Raw genomic sequence first — 16,862 nt, forward strand, 5'->3', positions numbered from 1 at the left:
AACAGGAAATGGCAAAGAGCCCAGCAAAGCTGGTCACATGATCCCTCCTAGGCTCCGCCTACCCCAGTCATTCAACCAACGTAAAGGAGGAATATGCATAGGAGAAATCATATGATACCGTGGTGACTGTAGTTAGAGAAAATAATTCATCAGACCTGATTAAAAAAACCAGGGCGGGCCGTGGACCGGACACACCGTTGGAGAAAGTAATTTATCAGGTAAGCATAAATTCTGTTTTCTCCAACATAGGTGTGTCCGGTCCACGGCGTCATCCTTACTTGTGGGAACCAATTCCAAAGCTTTAGGACACGGATGATGGGAGGGAGCAAATCAGGTCACCTAGATGGAAGGCACCACGGCTTGCAAAACCTTTCTCCCAAAAATAGCCTCAGAAGAAGCAAAAGTATCAAATTTGTAAAATTTGGTAAAAGTGTGCAGTGAAGACCAAGTCGCTGCCTTACATATCTGATCAACAGAAGCCTCGTTCTTGAAGGCCCATGTGGAAGCCACAGCCCTAGTGGAGTGAGCTGTGATTCTTTCATGAGGCTGCCGTCCGGCAGTCTCATAAGCCAATCGGATGATGCTTTTAAGCCAAAAAGAGAGAGAGGTAGAAGTTGCTTTTTGACCTCTCCTTTTACCAGAATAAACAACAAACAAAGAAGATGTTTGTCTGAAATCCTTTGTAGCCTCTAAATAGAATTTTAGAGTACAAACTACATCCAAATTGTGTAACAAACGTTCCTTCTTTGAAACTGGATTCGGACACAAAGAAGGCACAACTATCTCCTGGTTAATATTTTTGTTAGAAACAACTTTCGGAAGAAAACCAGGTTTAGTACGCAAAACCACCTTATCTGCATGGAACACCAGATAAGGAGGAGAACACTGCAGAGCAGATAACTCTGAAACTCTTCTAGCAGAAGAAATTGCAACCAAAAACAAAACTTTCCAAGATAGTAACTTAATATCTACGGAATGTAAGGGTTCAAACGGAACCCCTTGAAGAACTGAAAGAACTAAATTGAGACTCCAAGGAGGAGTCAAAGGTTTGTAAACAGGCTTGATTCTAACCAGAGCCTGAACAAATGCTTGAACATCTGGCACAGCTGCCAGTCTTTTGTGTAGTAAGACAGATAAAGCAGAAATCTGTCCCTTCAAAGAACTTGCAGATAATCCTTTCTCCAAACCCTCCTGTAGAAAGGATAGAATCTTAGGAACTTTTATCTTGTTCCATGGGAATCCTTTAGATTCACACCAACAAATATATTTTTTCCATATTTTATGGTAAATTTTCCTAGTTACAGGCTTTCTAGCCTAGACAAGAGTATCAATGACAGAATCTGAAAACCCACGCTTTGATAAAATCAAGCGTTCAATCTCCAAGCAGTCAGTTGGAGTGAAGCCAGATTCGGATGTTCGAATGGACCTTGAACAAGAAGGTCCTGTCTCAAAGGTAGCTTCCATGGTGGAGCCGATGACATATTCACCAGGTCTGCATACCAAGTTCTGCGTGGCCACGCAGGAGCTATCAAGATCACCGAAGCCCTCTCCTGATTGATCCTGGCTACCAGCCTGGGAATGAGAGGGAACGGTGGGAATACATAAGCTAGGTTGAAGGTCCAAGGCGCTATCAGTGCATCTACTAGAGTCGCCCTGGGATCCCTGGATCTGACGCCATCAGGTCCATGTCTGGAATGCCCCATAATTGAGTTATTTGGGCAAAGATTTCCGGATGGAGTTCCCACTCCCCCGGATGGAATGTCTGACGACTCAGAAAATCCGCTTCCCAATTTTCCACTTCTGGGATGTGGATTGCAGACAAGTGGCAGGAGTGATTCTCCGCCCATTGAATTATTTTGGTCACTTCCTCCATCGCCAGGGAACTCCTTGTTCCCCCCTGATGGTTGATATATGCAACAGTCGTCATGTTGTCTGATTGAAACCTTATGAATTTGGCCTTTGCTAGTTGAGGCCAAGCTTTGAGAGCATTGAATATCGCTCGCAGTTCCAGAATGTTTATCGGGAGAAGAGATTCTTCCCGAGACCATAGACCCTGAACTTTCAGGGGTTCCCAGACCGCGCCCCAGCCCACCAGACTGGCGTCGGTCGTGACAATGACCCACTCTGGTCTGCGGAAGCTCATTCCCTGTGACAGGTTGTCCAGGTTCAGCCACCAACGGAGTGAATCTCTGGTTCTTTGATCTACTTGGATCGTCGGAGACAAGTCTGTATAATCCCCATTCCACTGTCTGAGCATGCACAGTTGTAATGGTCTTAGATGAATTCGTGCAAAAGGAACTATGTCCATTGCCGCAACCATCGAACCTATTACTTCCATGCACTGCGCTATGGAAGGAAGAAGAACAGAATGAAGTACTTGACAAGAGCTTAGAAGTTTTGATTTTCTGGCCTCTGTCATAAAAATCTTCATTTCTAAGGAGTCTATTATTGTTCCCAAGAAGGGAACTCTTGTTGACGGGGACAGAGAACTTTTTTCTATGTTCACTTTCCACCCGTGAGATCTGAGAAAGGCTAGGACAATGTCCGTATGAGCCTTTGCTTTTGACAGAGACGACGCTTGAATCAGTATGTCGTCTAAGTAAGGTACTACTGCAATGCCCCTTGGTCTTAGCACCGGTAGAAGGGACCCTAGTACCTTTGTGAAAATCCTTGGAGCAGTGGCTAATCCGAATGGAAGTGCCACAAACTGGTAATGCTTGTCCAGAAAGGCGAACCTTAGGAACCGATGATGTTCCTTGTGGATAGGAATATGTAGATACGCATCCTTTAAATCCACCGTGGTCATGAATTGACCTTCCTGGATGGTAGGAAGAATTGTTCGAATGGTTTCCATCTTGAACGATGGAACCCTGAGAAATTTGTTTAGAATCTTGAGATCTAAAATTGGTCTGAAGACCTGTGGAACCTCCCCCTTGGGGGTAGTTCCTTGAATTCCAGGAGATAACCTTGAGAAACTATTTCTAGCGCCCAAGGATCCTGAACATCTCTTGCCCAAGCCTGAGCAAAGAGAGAGAGTCTGCTCCCCACCAGATCCGGTCCCGGATCGGTGGCCAACACTTCATGCTGTTTTAGTAGCAGTGGCAGGTTTCTTGGCCTGCTTACCCTTGTTCCAGCCTTGCATCGGTCTCCAGGCTGGTTTGGTTTGAGAACTATTACCCTCTTGTTTAGAGGGTGTAGAATTTGAGGCTGGTCCGTTTCTGCGAAAGGGACGAAAATTTGTTTTATTTTTAGCCTTAAAAGACCTATCCTGAGGAAGGGCGTGGCCCTTTCCCCCAGTGATGTCTGAAATAATCTCTTTCAAGTCAGGGCCAAACAGCGTTTTACCTTTGAAAGGGATGTTAAGCAATTTGTTCTTGGAGGACACATCCGCTGACCAAGACTTTAGCCAAAGCGCTCTGCGCGCCACAATAGCAAAACCTGAATTTTTCGCCGCTAATCTAGCTAATTGCAAAGTGGCGTCTAAGATAAAAGAGTTAGCCAATTTAAGTGCTTGAACTCTGTCCATAACCTCATACGAAGAGTCTTTATTGAGCGACTTTTCTAGTTCTTCGAACCAGAAACACGCTGCTGTAGTGACAGGAACAATGCATGAAATTGGTTGTAGAAGGTAACCTTGCTGAACAAACATCTTTTTAAGCAAACCCTCTAATTTTTTATCCATAGGATCTTTGAAAGCACAACTATCTTCTATAGGGATAGTAGTGCGTTTGTTTAGAGTAGAAACCGCCCCCTCGACCTTGGGGACTGTCTGCCATAAGTCCTTTCTGGGGTCGACCATAGGAAATAATTTTTTAAATATAGGGGGAGGAACAAAAAGGTATGCCGGGCCTTTCCCATTCCTTATTTACAATGTCCTCCACCCGCTTGGGTATAGGAAAAGCATCGGGGGGCACCGGGACCTCTAGGAACTTGTCCATCTTACATAACTTCTCTGGAATGACCAAATTGTCACAATCATCCAGAGTAGATAACACCTCCTTAAGCAGAGCGCGGAGATGTTCTAATTTAAATTTAAAAGTAAATAACATCAGGTTCAGCTTGTTGAGAAATTTTTCCTGAATCTGAAATTTCTCCCTCAGACAAAACCTCCCTCCTGGCCCCTTCAGATTGGTGTGAGGGTATGTCAGAACCATTATCATCAGCGTCCTCATGCTCTTCAGTATCTAAAACAGAGCAATCGCGCTTTCTCTGATAAGTGGGCATATTGGACAAAATGTTTTTAATAGAATTATCCATTACAGCCGTTAATTGTTGCATAGTAAGAAGGATTGGCGCACTAGATGTACTAGGGGCCTCTTGTGTGGGCAAGACTGGTGTAGACACAGAAGGGGAAGATGCAGTACCATGCTTACTCCCCTCGCTTGAGGAATCATTTTGGGCAACATCATTATCAGTGGCATCATTGTCCCTACTTTGTTTGGACACTGTCACATTCATCACATATATTTAAATGGGGAGGAACCTTGGCTTCCAAACATACAGAACATCGTCTATCTGATGGTTCAGACATGTTAACAGGCATAAACTTGATAACAAAGCACAAAAAACGTTTTAAAATAAAACCGTTACTGTCACTTTAAATTTTAAACTGAACACACTTTATTACTGAATATGTGAAAAAGTATGAAGGAATTGTTCAAAATTCACCAAAATTTCACCACAGTGTCTTAAAGCCTTAAAAGTATTGCACACCAAATTTGAAAGCTTTAACTCTTAAAATAACCGGAGCCGTTTTTACATTTAACCCCTATACAGTCCCTGGTATCTGCTTTGCTGAGACCCAACCAAGCCCAGAGGGAATACGATACCAAATGACGACTTCAATAAGCTTTTTCAGTGGTTCTTAGCTCCTCACACATGCATCTGCATGCCTTGCTTTCCAAAAACAACTGCGCATTAGTGGCGCGAAAATGAGGCTCTGCCTATGACTAGAAAAGGCCCCCAGTGAAAAAGGTGTCCAATACAGTGCCTGCCGTTTTTTTAATACATCCCCAAGATTAAGAGAACTATTTATAGTTATAATCCACTAAATATACTTATAAAGTAATCGTTTTAGCCCAGAAAAATGTCTACCAGTCTTTAAAGCCCTTGTGAAGCCCTTTATTCTTATACTAAACTAAGAAAATGGCTTACCGGTTCCCATAGGGAAAAACAGAATTTATGTTTACCTGATAAATTACTTTCTCCAACGGTGTGTCCGGTCCACGGCGTCATCCTTACTTGTGGGATATTCTCCTCCCCAACAGGAAATGGCAAAGAGCCCAGCAAAGCTGGTCACATGATCCCTCCTAGGCTCCGCCTACCCCAGTCATTCGACCGACGTTAAGGAGGAATATTTGCATAGGAGAAACCATATGGTACCGTGGTGACTGTAGTTAAAGAAAATAAATTATCAGACCTGATTAAAAAAACCAGGGCGGGCCGTGGACCGGACACACCGTTGGAGAAAGTAATTTATCAGGTAAACATAAATTCTGTTTTCTCCAACATAGGTGTGTCCGGTCCACGGCGTCATCCTTACTTGTGGGAACCAATACCAAAGCTTTAGGACACGGATGAAGGGAGGGAGCAAATCAGGTCACCTAAATGGAAGGCACCACGGCTTGCAAAACCTTTCTCCCAAAAATAGCCTCAGAAGAAGCAAAAGTATCAAACTTGTAAAATTTGGTAAAAGTGTGCAGTGAAGACCAAGTCGCTGCCCTACATATCTGATCAACAGAAGCCTCGTTCTTGAAGGCCCATGTGGAAGCCACAGCCCTAGTGGAATGAGCTGTGATTCTTTCTGGAGGCTGCCGTCCGGCAGTCTCGTAAGCCAATCTGATGATGCTTTTAATCCAAAAAGAGAGAGAGGTAGAAGTTGCTTTTTGACCTCTCCTTTTACCAGAATAAACAACAAACAAGGAAGATGTTTGTCTAAAATCCTTTGTAGCATCTAAATAGAATTTTAGAGCGCGAACAACATCCAAATTGTGCAACAAACGTTCCTTCTTTGAAACTGGTTTCGGACACAGAGAAGGTACGATAATCTCCTGGTTAATGTTTTTGTTAGAAACAACTTTTGGAAGAAAACCAGGTTTAGTACGTAAAACCACCTTATCTGCATGGAACACCAGATAAGGAGGAGAACACTGCAGAGCAGATAATTCTGAAACTCTTCTAGCAGAAGAAATTGCAACTAAAAACAAAACTTTCCAAGATAATAACTTAATATCAACGGAATGTAAGGGTTCAAACGGAACCCCCTGAAGAACTGAAAGAACTAAATTGAGACTCCAAGGAGGAGTCAAAGGTTTGTAAACAGGCTTAATTCTAACCAGAGCCTGAACAAAGGCTTGAACATCTGGCACAGCTGCCAGCTTTTTGTGAAGTAACACAGACAAGGCAGAAATCTGTCCCTTCAGGGAACTTGCAGATAATCCTTTTTCCAATCCTTCTTGAAGGAAGGATAGAATCTTAGGAATCTTAACCCTGTCCCAAGGGAATCCTTTAGATTCACACCAACAGATATATTTTTTCCAAATTTTGTGGTAAATCTTCCTAGTTACAGGCTTTCTGGCCTGAATAAGAGTATCGATAACAGAATCTGAGAACCCTCGCTTTGATAAGATCAAGCGTTCAATCTCCAAGCAGTCAGCTGGAGTGAAACCAGGTTCGGATGTTCGAACGGACCCTGAACAAGAAGGTCTCGTCTCAAAGGTAGCTTCCAAGGTGGAGCCGATGACATATTCACCAGATCTGCATACCAAGTCCTGCGTGGCCACGCAGGAGCTATCAAGATCACCGACGCCCTCTCCTGATTGATCCTGGCTACCAGCCTGGGGATGAGAGGAAACGGCGGGAACACATAAGCTAGTTTGAAGGTCCAAGGTGCTACTAGTGCATCCACTAGAGCCGCCTTGGGATCCCTGGATCTGGACCCGTAGCAAGGAACTTTGAAGTTCTGACGAGAGGCCATCAGATCCATGTCTGGAATGCCCCACAGCTGAGTGACTTGGGCAAAGATTTCCGGATGGAGTTCCCACTCCCCCGGATGCAATGACTGACGACTCAGAAAATCCGCTTCCCAATTTTCCACTCCTGGGATGTGGATAGCGGACAGGTGGCAGGAGTGAGACTCCGCCCATAGAATGATTTTGGTCACTTCTTCCATCGCTAGGGAACTCCTTGTTCCCCCCTGATGGTTGATGTACGCAACAGTTGTCATGTTGTCTGATTGAAACCGTATGAACTTGGCCCTCGCTAGCTGAGGCCAAGCCTTGAGAGCATTGAATATCGCTCTCAGTTCCAGAATATTATCGGTAGAAGAGATTCTTCCCGAGACCAAAGACCCTGAGCTTTCAGGGATCCCCAGACCGCGCCCCAGCCCATCAGACTGGCGTCGGTCGTGACAATGACCCACTCTGGTCTGCGGAATGTCATCCCTTGTGACAGGTTGTCCAGGGACCTTTTTTAAGCAAACCTTCTAATTTTTTATCCATAGGATCTTTGAAAGCACAACTATCCTCTATGGGTATAGTGGTGCGTTTGTTTAAAGTGGAAACCGCTCCCTCGACCTTGGGGACTGTTTGCCATAAGTCCTTTCTGGGGTCGACCAAAGGAAACAATTTTTTAAATATGGGGGGAGGGACGAAAGGAATACCGGGCCTTTCCCATTCTTTATTAACAATGTCCGCCACCCGCTTGGGTATAGGAAAAGCTTCTGGGAGCCCCGGCACCTCTAGGAACTTGTCCATTTTACATAGTTTCTCTGGGATGACCAACTTGTCACAATCATCCAGAGTGGATAATACCTCCTTAAGCAGAATGCGGAGATGTTCCAACTTAAATTTAAATGCAATCACATCAGGTTCAGCCTGTTGAGAAATGTTCCCTGAATCAGTAATTTCTCCCTCAGACAAAACCTCCCTGGCCCCATCAGACTGGGTTAGGGGCCCTTCAGAGATATTAGTATCAGCGTTGCCATGCTCTTCAGTATCTAAAACAGAGCAGCCGCGCTTACGCTGACAAGTGTTCATTTGGGCTAAAATGTTTTTGACAGAATTATCCATTACAGCCGTTAATTGTTGCATAGTAAGGAGTATTGGCGCGCTAGATGTACTAGGGGCCTCCTGAGTGGGCAAGACTCGTGTAGACGAAGGAGGGAATGATGCAGTACCATGCTTACTCCCCTCATTTGAGGAATCATCTTGGGCATCATTGTCATTATCACATAAATCACATTTATTTAAATGAATAGGAATTCTGGCTTCCCCACATTCAGAACACAGTCTATCTGGTAGTTCAGACATGTTAAACAGGCATAAACTTGATAAAGTACAAAAAACGTTTTGAAATAAAACCGTTACTGTCACTTTAAATTTTAAACTGAACACACTTTATTACTGCAATTGCGAAAAAACATGAAGGAATTGTGCAAAATTCACCAAATTTTCACCACAGTGTCTTAAAGCCTTAAAAGTATTGCACACCAAATTTGGAAGCTTTAACCCTTAAAATAACGGAACCGGAGCCGTTTTAAACTTTAACCTCTTTACAGTCCCTGGTATCTGCTTTGCTGAGACCCAACCAAGCCCAAAGGGGAATACGATACCAAATGACGCCTTCAGAAAGTCTTTTCTAAGTATCAGAGCTCCTCACACATGCGACTGCATGCCATGCCTCTCAAAAACAAGTGCGCCACACCGGCGCGAAAATGAGGCTCTGCTTATGCTTTGGGAAAGCCCCTAAGGAATAAGGTGTCTAATACAGTGCCTGCCGATATTCTTATATCAAAATACCCAGATAAAATGATTCCTCAAGGCTAAATATGTGTTAATAATGAATCGATTTAGCCCAGAAAAGTCTACAGTCTTAATAAGCCCTTGTGAAGCCCTTATTTACGATCGTAATAAACATGGCTTACCGGATCCCATAGGGAAAATGACAGCTTCCAGCATTACATCGTCTTGTTAGAATGTGTCATACCTCAAGCAGCAAGAGACTGCATACTGTTCCCCCAACTGAAGTTAATTGCTCTCAACAGTCCTGTGTGGAACAGCCATGGATTTTAGTTACGGTTGCTAAAATCATTTTCCTCATACAAACAGAAATCTTCATCTCTTTTCTGTTTCTGAGTAAATAGTACATACCAGCACTATTTCAAAATAACAAACTCTTGATTGAATAATAAAAACTACAGTTAAACACTAAAAAACTCTAAGCCATCTCCGTGGAGATGTTGCCTGTAAAACGGCAAAGAGAATGACTGGGGTAGGCGGAGCCTAGGAGGGATCATGTGACCAGCTTTGCTGGGCTCTTTGCCATTTCCTGTTGGGGAGGAGAATATCCCACAAGTAAGGATGACGCCGTGGACCGGACACACCTATGTTGGAGAAATGACAGCTTCCAGCATTACCAAGTCTTGTTAGAAATGTGTCATACCTCAAGCAGCAAAAGTCTGCCCACTGTTTCCCCCAACTGAAGTTAATTCATCTCAACAGTCCTGTGTGGAAACAGCCATCGATTTTAGTAACGGTTGCTAAAATCATTTTCCTCTTACAAACAGAAATCTTCATCTCTTTTCTGTTTCAGAGTAAATAGTACATACCAGCACTATTTTAAAATAACAAACTCTTGATTGAAGAATAAAACTACATTTAAACACCAAAAAACTCTTAGCCATCTCCGTGGAGATGTTGCCTGTGCAACGGCAAAGAGAATGACTGGGGTAGGCGGAGCCTAGGAGGGATCATGTGACCAGCTTTGCTGGGCTCTTTGCCATTTCCTGTTGGGGAAGAGAATATCCCACAAGTAAGGATGACGCCGTGGACCGGACACACCTATGTTGGAGAAATGAAACAATCTTACCAGAATCTATGCCGTGGAACAGGAACACCGCCCTTCAAGTGCGACAGGTTAGTAGAATCGCTCCCGACATGGACTTGAGTGTAAAAAGCAGGCAGCAAAACTTGTCAACGCCGATTGCTTATGGAGCTGTTAATGAGTCGGGATTGTTTCGCAGAAAGACTCCCTGCATCTCCGGACTCACTGAGAGGCTGACAGGACTACTTAAAACTCCCATGCCGAAGAGAACTACCCTCCATAAGAGACTACTCTAAATCTTCAAACACTTCTCTGCCATCCTCCTGTAACGAAAGGCAAAGAATGACTGAGGGATGAGGGGAGTGGGTGAGGTATTTTAGCCTTTGGCTGGGGTGTCTTTGCCTCCTCCTGGTGGCCAGGTTCTTATTTCCCACAAGTAATGAATGAAGCCGTGGACTCTCCTCCCCTTTAGATGGAAATATAAATAAAAAGCTCCCGTGGACAAGAACATACATTTGTCTTTAACATTATAAGACATCTGTGTACGCAAAGCGTGTAATGTTAACTACTAAACTGAATGCTCTCATGGACAAAAACAGTCTTAAAAAAGGACATCACAAGATGCAATTCTGATGACTTATTTTGAACTTTTTTTTTTCTTTTATTTTAATGTTTTATTTTGACTTACATGTTCCTTTAATCGCATCTACACACAATGTATTACAAAAATGTTTGAACATTAAGATGTTCTTAAAGGGCCACTATAAACAGTAGAATAGCATAATCAGTAAATGCATAATAAAAAGACAATACAGAAGCACTTAGAAATTCTAATAAGTAGTACATTCCTGACAAATTTTAAAGTTAATTCTATTTTCCCCTTCCACTGCAACATGTGAGCCATAAGCCAATCACTAAATGCAATATGTATATTCTGTGAATCTTGCACATGCTCAGTAGGAGCTGGTGCCTCAAAGTGTGTATAAAAAAAAAAAAAACTTTGTACACATGTAGATGGAATTAATTGAAGTTAATTGGAAAGTTGTTTAAAAGGGTTTGCTCTATCTAAACAATGAAAGTTTAAATTTTGTCTTGAGAGTCCCTTTAACCACCATCTAATAGTGCTAAATCTATAAGCCATGCTCCAGTTACAAATAAAAGGCAAAAATTCAAACATGTTCCTTAAATTTTATTTTACCTGGACGCCTTATGGCAGGATCTGGGTCAAGTGTTTTCTTAAGATATTCAGTTAATGTCTGCAAATTGGCGTCACTCAGTTCCATAATCTGAAATAAGAAAAACTGTAAAAAGATCTTGCTTCAAAATGCCCATTAGCTATGAAATTACTTCTACAAACAACAACCAGAGACAAAAAGAAGAAAGGCCAACTATATAGAAGACTAATTTTGCACAAATCACATGTCAATGCAGATGAAGATCCGTATGCCTTTTTACTCCAACAAAATCCTCCATGTTTAATATAAATAACTAATAGTATGTTGTCTGACTTACAACTTAGGAACTTGTTGAAAATGCATATAAGGAACCTAGAAAACCATAGCTTACATCAGATTTTATATATACAAACCACATGTAGCTAGATTTCTGGATTACCTGTTCAAACCCCAAATGTTTACACAGTAAGGACATAAATGTGAAAAAAAGAAGGTACCTCCTACATGCCTTAAAAATAGGTTTCATACCACAGGTGATCAATGTATGAGAGCAGTGTTCTACCCAGGCCCTTTTTAGTAGGTGCACCACCCAGCTGATTCTACTGACCAAAATGCAAACATTTTAGCCAATATTGAGCTAAAATTAGCCAGTATTAAATATGTTCAATGTTTATTGCACCAATCAAATACATTTAAGTTAAATTATGCAATAAATTTGTGCTTTGGATAGCTAAAAATGATATATTAGAAAATATTACACTGCCCCCACCAGGCTGGCAAAATTTTCTGTGGAGAACACTAGAGAGGTTGTAGACAGTAATGAAAACACACAATATTACATTCATCACATGGAGGAAAAATAAAAATAAAAACTCAAAAGGGCTCACTTTGATGCTGTCAAAAAAAAAACAAAAAAAAAACACCTTACATATTCTCTATTCTAAAAGGGAAAAACTCAATACTGAGTTCCTGAGGTTCTCTCGGGCAGTTTTTTTTTTTCACTTTCTGCATTGAGATTTTTTTTTCTGTAGGTAATTTTGAAATGAAATTCCACTTTGCAATTGAGCTGGTGCTTTACTTTAACTACCTAATTTTAATGTGTTGACTGCAGAATAAAGCAATTTTTAAAGTTCTATTAAGTATTGCATAAGTCTAAAATAGCATTGCAATTAGATAAACAGAAAAAAAAAAAAAACGTTTAGTTTTTAAAATATCTTTTGACTAAATTTGTTTCCTTTGCTTGGTCCAACATCACATAAGGTAAACTTTAGTAATAAAAAAAAAACTAAATATTTGCTTACCTGATAAATTTTCTTTTGGAATGATGGTCCACATGCCTCCATAACATATGGGATACATTTCCAGCCACTAGGAGGTCAAATACCCATATCAGAGCTTAATATCCCTCCCAACCTCTCAGTTTAATGTATAGCCAAGTAGTAAACATAGGTAGGAAAGGCAAAGCAGGGTCTGTAGAGGTGTCATTAAAACAGTTGCCTAAAAATTGAAATGGGCAGGGCCTGTGGACCATCATTCCGGAATAAAATAGTTTTATCAAGAAAGCAAGATGTTAAGGAAAGGCTATGACAATTAATCCGACAGTTCCTATTTAGCCGACACTGCGGCTTGAAGGACTTTGCTGCCAAAAGCTGCTTGCAAAGAAGGAAAATCAAAGTGATAACATTTTGAAAAAGTATTCCGAGAACACCATGTTGCAGCTTTGAAAATCCCTTTTAAAAACCCACATTGTTGCAACTGCGCTTGTAGACAGAGCTGTTATACACTTAGGAGGCGACTTTCCCACCACCAAGTAAGCCTTGTGAATCACTTGTTTGTTTAACAAGGCCAACGTCTTAGTAGCTTTCTGCCCCTTACGAGTAGTGAACAAACAAGAAGTGTGTCTGACATCTTTAGTAACTTGGAGATAGAATTTCACAGCCCTGACTAGATCAAGATTATGTAAAAGTCTTTTGTCATGATCTGAACACAATGAAGGAACAACAATTTCTTGATCGGTATTTCCATAGAAACTACCTTAGGAAGAAAATCACATTTAGTACAGAGTACAGCCTTATCCTTGTGAATAATTAGAAATGAAGAATCACAAGACAAAGTTGACAACTCAAACTCTCCTTGAAGAGATTGCCAATAGGATAAGCACTTTCCAAAACAACAGTAGATATCAACGGAATGCATTGGTTCAAAAGGAGAACCTTAGAATACAAAGAGAACTAGATTCACAACTGGTCTAATTCTAACGCCTGGACAAAAACGTCTGAACTGCAGGAAGTTTGTCAACTTCCTGTAAAATAAAGAACAGATAAAGCAGAACTTTTACCTTTTAGAAAACTAGTGGACAAACCCTAGTCAAAGCCATCTTGTAAAAAGCTGAAGAATTCCAGGAATTCTAAAGGAATATAAAGAAAACCCTCTGGAAGACCAGCACTCAAAATATGCCTGATAAATCTTGTGAGTCACAGGCTCTCTGGCCTGTATCAAATTTTACTGACCAAATTCGAGAAACTTCTATGTCTCAAAACTAGGTGTTCAACCTACACACCATTAAAATTTAGAGATTCGAGATCCTGATGGAAAAGGGAGGACCTTGAGACAACAGGTCTCGTCTCAGAGGAATAATCCATGGAAGAGATGAGGACATCTGCATACCATGTCCTGCAGTGCCAGGCTGGAGCAATATAACTGATGTTGACTACGGTTTGATTCGAGTAATGACTCTTGGTAGACCAACAAAGGAAACCGGTATGCTAGATGAAACTCCCATGCACATACCAATGAGTCTATCATGTAATCCTTTGGCTCTTTTGATCTTTCACAACAACTTGGAAGTTTGTGATTTAAGAGAGAAGCCATCATATCTATGTTTTGTAAGCCCCATTTGATAACTAAGCGTTTGAAAATGTCCTAATGGATAGACCTCTCTTGAATGGACCAATTGATTGCTGAGATGATCCACCTTCCAGTTGCTCACACCTGGTATGTGAAATGCTGATAGGAAGCAATAATTCATTTCTGCCTAAGACAGAGTCTGAGACACTTGCTGCATGGCCAGTGGACTGAGTAACTGCCTTGATTTATGTAGGCCACCGCCATGATATTGTCCGACTAGGGGCTTCATTAGGGGCCAAGGCTAAAGAGACCGAAGAATCACTTGAAGTTCAAGAACGCTGATTGGTAACCTTGCCTCTAGATAAGACTAAACACCTTGCGCTCTTCGAGAAAAACAAGACCACCCCTCAAGCCTGAGAGACTGGTTTCCATTGGCACAATAGACTAAGAATGACGAAGGAAGGATGATCCAAGGGTCAAAGAAAAAAAAAAAAAAACATTGTATAAAGATTGTCTGACTGAAAAATCCAAAGCAGTCTGCTGTTCCAAATGCAGATAATTCTTTGACCACTGAGGTAGCATAGACAATTAAAGGGGTCTCAAGTGAAGAGGGGCAAAAAGGAACTGCGTCAGAAGCAGCTACCGTAAGATTCACCGCCTCCATGCACTGAATTACTGATGAAAATTGAGCCCTTTGTAGGGAGACACACACCCTCTGAATATTTCGTTTGCAAGGTTCCATCATGAAATAGATGCATAAGGATTTAGTATATTATGCTTCCAATAAATTCTACCCTTATAGCAGGAAATAATGAGCTTTTGGGTACATTGATACCCCAACCATGGTCTTAAAGGAAGACAGAAGCTTGCGAGTATGAGCAAAAGCTAGTAAAAGGAAATAAAGTTGCACTTATATGGCATCCAAATACAGAGCAACTAAAATGCCCTGAATTCTGATCACTGCCAAGATTGCATCCAACACAGAGTGGCAAACTGGCAGTGTTTGCTTATAGGCAAACCTCAGGAACGGAAAGTGACCCCTGTGTATAGGGATGCGCAGATATGATCCTTGAGGTCTATAGTAGATTATGGGTAAAATAGTGAGGAATGTTCCGATTACATATGTGGGAACTCTGACAAACATGTTTAGGGATGTTAAATCTAGAACAGGACTGTAAGTCCCTTTGGACAATGAACAGAATGGGATGAACCCCTTGACTCCAAGGCAAAACAAGGGTAATGGAATAAATTATTCCCGCAACCTACAAATCCTTTTATGAAGTTTGCCGCCTCTGAAGGATTTTTGACAACATAAGATAGGAACGCAGGTCAATAAGTAGCTTCAGACAGAGCAAAATTCTCGATCTCTTGAATGACAAAAATAATCAATCTGGATATGCAAACTATTTTTCCTGATGAATCCTAATATATATAGAAACTTATACATGTTTATACAAAGTTTATAAATCTGTTCATGACAAACATCAGTATGTAGTAAACAAGTATATACTTAAAAGGGACAGTTTACTCAAAAATGTTCTCCCCTTTAAATTTGTTCCCAATGATCCACTTTACCTGCTGGAGTGTATTAAATTGTTTACAAGTATTTACTTTACCCTCGTATTGGCTTTTGAAATAGTTTATGTTTTATATAGTTTTATAGTGGCCTTACTGTCTTGACAGAGATGCACCACATATAGCCCAACAGGTACACAGTAGATACTTGTAAACCCATGTTCAGAATAAGCAGACAGTGTATACTTACAAAGTGAATACACAATGTACATTAATAATGAAAATATTCACAATTAATGTTCAGTATCTGCATACATATAAATTACCCGTACAATAAATATAAGAAAGATACCAATAGATCTTATCTCTAAAAAATCCCCACTAAAGCAGAACGTGATGTGAAATGAAAATATTCATGATCAATGTTCAGTATCTGCATGATAGAACCTTTGTGCAGCTATAAATTACACATAAAACATAGGTATAAAAGATACCAATAGATTTTTATCTCTAAAGGATCTCCACTGTTGTAGTAAAATACAGATAAATCCTGCACGACTGCGTTTGGAAATAAATAACATAATTTATGCTTACCTGATACATTTATTTCTCTTGTGGTGTATCCAGTCCACGGATCATCCATTACTTGTGGGATATTCTCCTTCCCAACAGGAAGCTGCAAGAGGATCACCCACAGCAGAGCTGTCTACATAGCTCCTCCCCTAACTGCCACTACCAGTCATTCGACCGAAGACAAGCAAGAGAAAGGAGAAACTATAGGGTGCAGTGGTGACTGTAGTTTTAAAATAAAAAACACCTGCCTTAAAATGACAGGGCGGGCCGTGGACTGGATACACCACAAGAGAAATAAATTTATCAGGTAAGCATAAATTATGTTTTCTCTTGTAAGGTGTATCCAGTCCACGGATCATCCATTACTTGTGGGATACCAATACCAAAGCTATAGGACACGGATGAAGGGAGGGACAAGGCAGGAACTTAAACGGAAGGCACCACTGCCTGCAAGACCCGTCTCCCAAAAATAGCCTCCGAAGAAGCAAAAGTATCAAATTTATAGAATTTTGAAAAAGTATGAAGCGAAGACCAAGTCGCCGCCTTACATATCTGTTCAACAGAAGCCTCATTTTTAAAAGCCCATGTGGAAGCTACCGCTCTAGTAGAATGAGCTGTAATCCTTTCAGGAGGCTGCTGGCCAGCAGTCTCATAAGCTAAGCGTATTATACTCCTTAGCCAAAAAGAAAGAGGTTGCCGAAGCCTTTTGGCCTCTCCTCTGTCCAGAGTAGACAACAAACAATGCAGATGTTTGACGAAAATCTTTAGTAGCTTGTAAATAAAACTTTAAAGCACAAACCCACGTCAAGATTGTGTAAAAGACGTTCCTTTTTTGAGGAAGGATTAGGACACAGTAACGGTACAACAATCTCCTGATTGATATTTTTATTAGATACCACCTTAGGTAAAAAAAAAAAACAGAATTTATGC

At 41.2% G+C, this 16,862-nt stretch overlaps 1 protein-coding gene across 1 annotated transcript in view; it reads right to left on the bottom strand.

The window, feature by feature from the left end:
- Window positions 1-16,862, bottom strand: part of CSE1L (chromosome segregation 1 like) — a 475,025-nt gene that overhangs the window by 409,911 nt on the left and 48,252 nt on the right. Inside the window, exon 3 of the mRNA XM_053689969.1 lies at window positions 11,021-11,108. Within this exon, the coding sequence (XP_053545944.1) occupies window positions 11,021-11,105 (85 nt within the window). The 5' untranslated portion in view covers window positions 11,106-11,108. The remainder of the gene's footprint in view (window positions 1-11,020; window positions 11,109-16,862) is intronic.

Source organism: Bombina bombina, chromosome 1 (assembly GCF_027579735.1).
Source record: "Bombina bombina isolate aBomBom1 chromosome 1, aBomBom1.pri, whole genome shotgun sequence".
Taxonomy (NCBI): Eukaryota; Metazoa; Chordata; class Amphibia; order Anura; family Bombinatoridae; genus Bombina; species Bombina bombina.